The sequence below is a fragment of the Pygoscelis adeliae genome, unplaced genomic scaffold, assembly GCF_000699105.1.
Source record: "Pygoscelis adeliae isolate BGI_AS28 unplaced genomic scaffold, ASM69910v1 Scaffold505, whole genome shotgun sequence".
NCBI classification, from domain to species: domain Eukaryota; kingdom Metazoa; phylum Chordata; class Aves; order Sphenisciformes; family Spheniscidae; genus Pygoscelis; species Pygoscelis adeliae.
In genome coordinates this window covers 442684-445246 of record NW_008824811.1, presented here as the reverse complement: position 1 = coordinate 445246, position 2563 = coordinate 442684, and the positions used below count along the sequence as shown (strand labels likewise).

Here is a 2563-nt window from a genome sequence, read left to right as displayed (position 1 = left end):
AAGCACTGGCACAGGTTGCCCACAGAGGTGGTGGATGCCCCATCCCTGGAAACATTCAAGGTCAGGTTGGACGGGGCTCTGAGCAACCTGATCTAGTTGAATATGTCCCTGCCCATGGCAGGGGGATTGGACTAGATGACCTTTAAAGGTTCCTTCCAACCCAAACTATTCCATAATTCTATAAGGAGAGAAGTGTACTTTTGGACCCCTTTATCCATCTGATTTAGCACTCCTTGCTAGGGAATTTGAACTACGCTGACTGAAAGGGTTATCAAAACTGCAGAAAAGAATATAGTAATCAATAAAGAATCTATGCATGCAACTTGCTTTTACAGATCACAGCATTATTAAGCCCTTTAAATATGTGATGCTGTCTTGCAGTAGTAAATATAAGGTGGTGCAATAATATCTTAGGAAAGAAAAGTGGTTTTAATTTAAAAAACAGCTCCTCCCTTAGACTAAGGGAGTCTGAGTAGCTGCGTAACAAGCATAATAGTTTTAATCTGTAATAATTCCTAGTCATTGACTATAGTTGTGTTTAGATAGTAGGACTTTGTATATGTATAAAAATGTTTATTCTATCCTACCCCTTGTCATCTGTCTTGGGACATTGCTGTGACTGTCAAGATCTTAGATGAATTTGTGCTGCTTTTTTTTTTTTCCTTCCTTCTTTCTTCCCATTGTGTGCAGTGGGGCTCCCGAAAAAATCTGCTGGCAGTGAACAACATCAGCTCTGTGGTGATCCTCAGTGAGCAGGCCATGTCATCTCATTTTCATCAGCAAGTGGCCGTTGTACAGGTGTCTCCCAACCTGTTTAACGTGACCTTCTTCAGCACAGGAACCACACACAGTCTTCGTGTTGATATGAATGTTAATGGAGTCTTCACTACTAAGGTTAATTGGGGTTTTTCATTTATTTGCTTGATCGTTTGCCCAGTTAGGTGTATGGAGACCAAACTTTCTAAGTCTTTAATATAACCCTTCTCTGATATTCAATTTATTGTGTAACGGAAGTATTGTTATGATGGTAGCAATGATGCTGTGGTGGAGCTGCTTTTCAGACAGTACAGTGACTCAGTAATTCTCTGGGTGCTGACCAGAGAACTTCTGGGTTACCAAAACCCTTCCAACTCAATATACAGAGGAACTAGTGAATGGTGGCTATTGTGTGGAAGGTCTTGCTGTGTTATTGCATGAATTCCTGTATGATTCCAAAAGAAACTGAATGTATATATTCTTTTGCTTTTTTGATTGGTTTAGGATGCTGTAGTATTCTGGAATGGGAAGCAAGTTACTGTCTTTGAGTGCTCAGGAGATACCTTCAGAAGTGCAGGTAGGACTTAGAACACTGATCAGAGTTGCAATGGTTCTCTTCCTCCAAAGTTACACGTTCTCTTCATTCATGATAGCTGATGGACTGTAATCATAAGTGCAGAGTGAAAAATGTTATTAACACTAATTCAACTTCGTATTCCCATTTTGCAGAATAGAAAGATTAGGGTATAAAAATCATCAACAAAATCAGAACTCAAATGCCAACTCCTATATCTGTGCTTTACTCACTAAATATGCTGGGATATAATGTGTGGGTTAACCTCTGAATATGTTGGTATTCCTGTATATGAGTAGCAGTGCAGTAACAGAGGTAAAACTGAAGGTGCTGTGAATCTGTAGGCATAAAATTAAAATATATATCCTCTTAACCTCTGTTAACCCAATCCTGGAAGTACTTTAAGACTAAATGTGCTTCATTCATAGAGTTCCTGAGGCCAGTCACCCACTCGGATGCCTTGACAAAACCAAGTATCTTGTTGCTGTTTCCCACAGATTAGATGTATACCTGACTGTCACACCTAGACTTGAAAGTATCCTCAGAACTAGCGTATCATATAGGGCATTGCACAAAACATGATATGAGGATAAGGCTGCCTCTTTTTCTTTTAAGTAAATCATTCCAACAGTTGATCAAGAACAGAATTTTTTTGCTACTTTTGTAGCCATAGCTCCTGTTGCCTTCTACAGATAGGTCATGATGATGGCTATTGAAGGCTTTTCTATTTTGCTTGGGAAAAAGTGTAATCAAGGTTACATAGCACTTACATAGGAACTGGGAAGGAATAGGTTTTAGTCCCAGCTGTCAGGAAAATCTGTTCCATAAATTGCTGTATATACAGGTAAGTCACGTACGTTAGTTTTTTCTATGATTAATTCTCCCTAAATATTTCTGCCTTGAGAAACCGGTTATGCAGAATTCCATCAATCCCATCCAAAAGTTTGAGAGTTTAGGCTTTGTCTTTTAAGAACCATCAAGTGTTTTCTGAGAAGTGGCTTAACTTGTCTATATTTACTCATTTATTTTATAACTTTTCCATGCTGAATCAATGCATTATTATCACCAAGGTCCCAACAGTCTACAACGCTCAAGAAATTATTTAAGAGCCACTCTTCTTTTCTGACAGAGATTCCTTTATCACTCTTCAATTGTAGTTCAATGAAGGAAGGATTGAATTCTTTTAATGGAACCTCACATTGCACTAGTCTTTTTTTCTTTCTTTCACCCACC

General features: G+C 38.6%; 1 protein-coding gene across 1 annotated transcript in view; it reads left to right on the top strand.

Annotated features, from left to right (window-relative positions):
* IFT140 (intraflagellar transport 140) overlaps positions 1–2563 on the top strand; it is a 92267-nt gene that overhangs the window by 27459 nt on the left and 62245 nt on the right. The window contains 2 exon segments of the mRNA XM_009324239.1: positions 691–894; positions 1261–1333. Of these exon segments, the coding sequence (XP_009322514.1) occupies positions 691–894; positions 1261–1333 (277 nt within the window).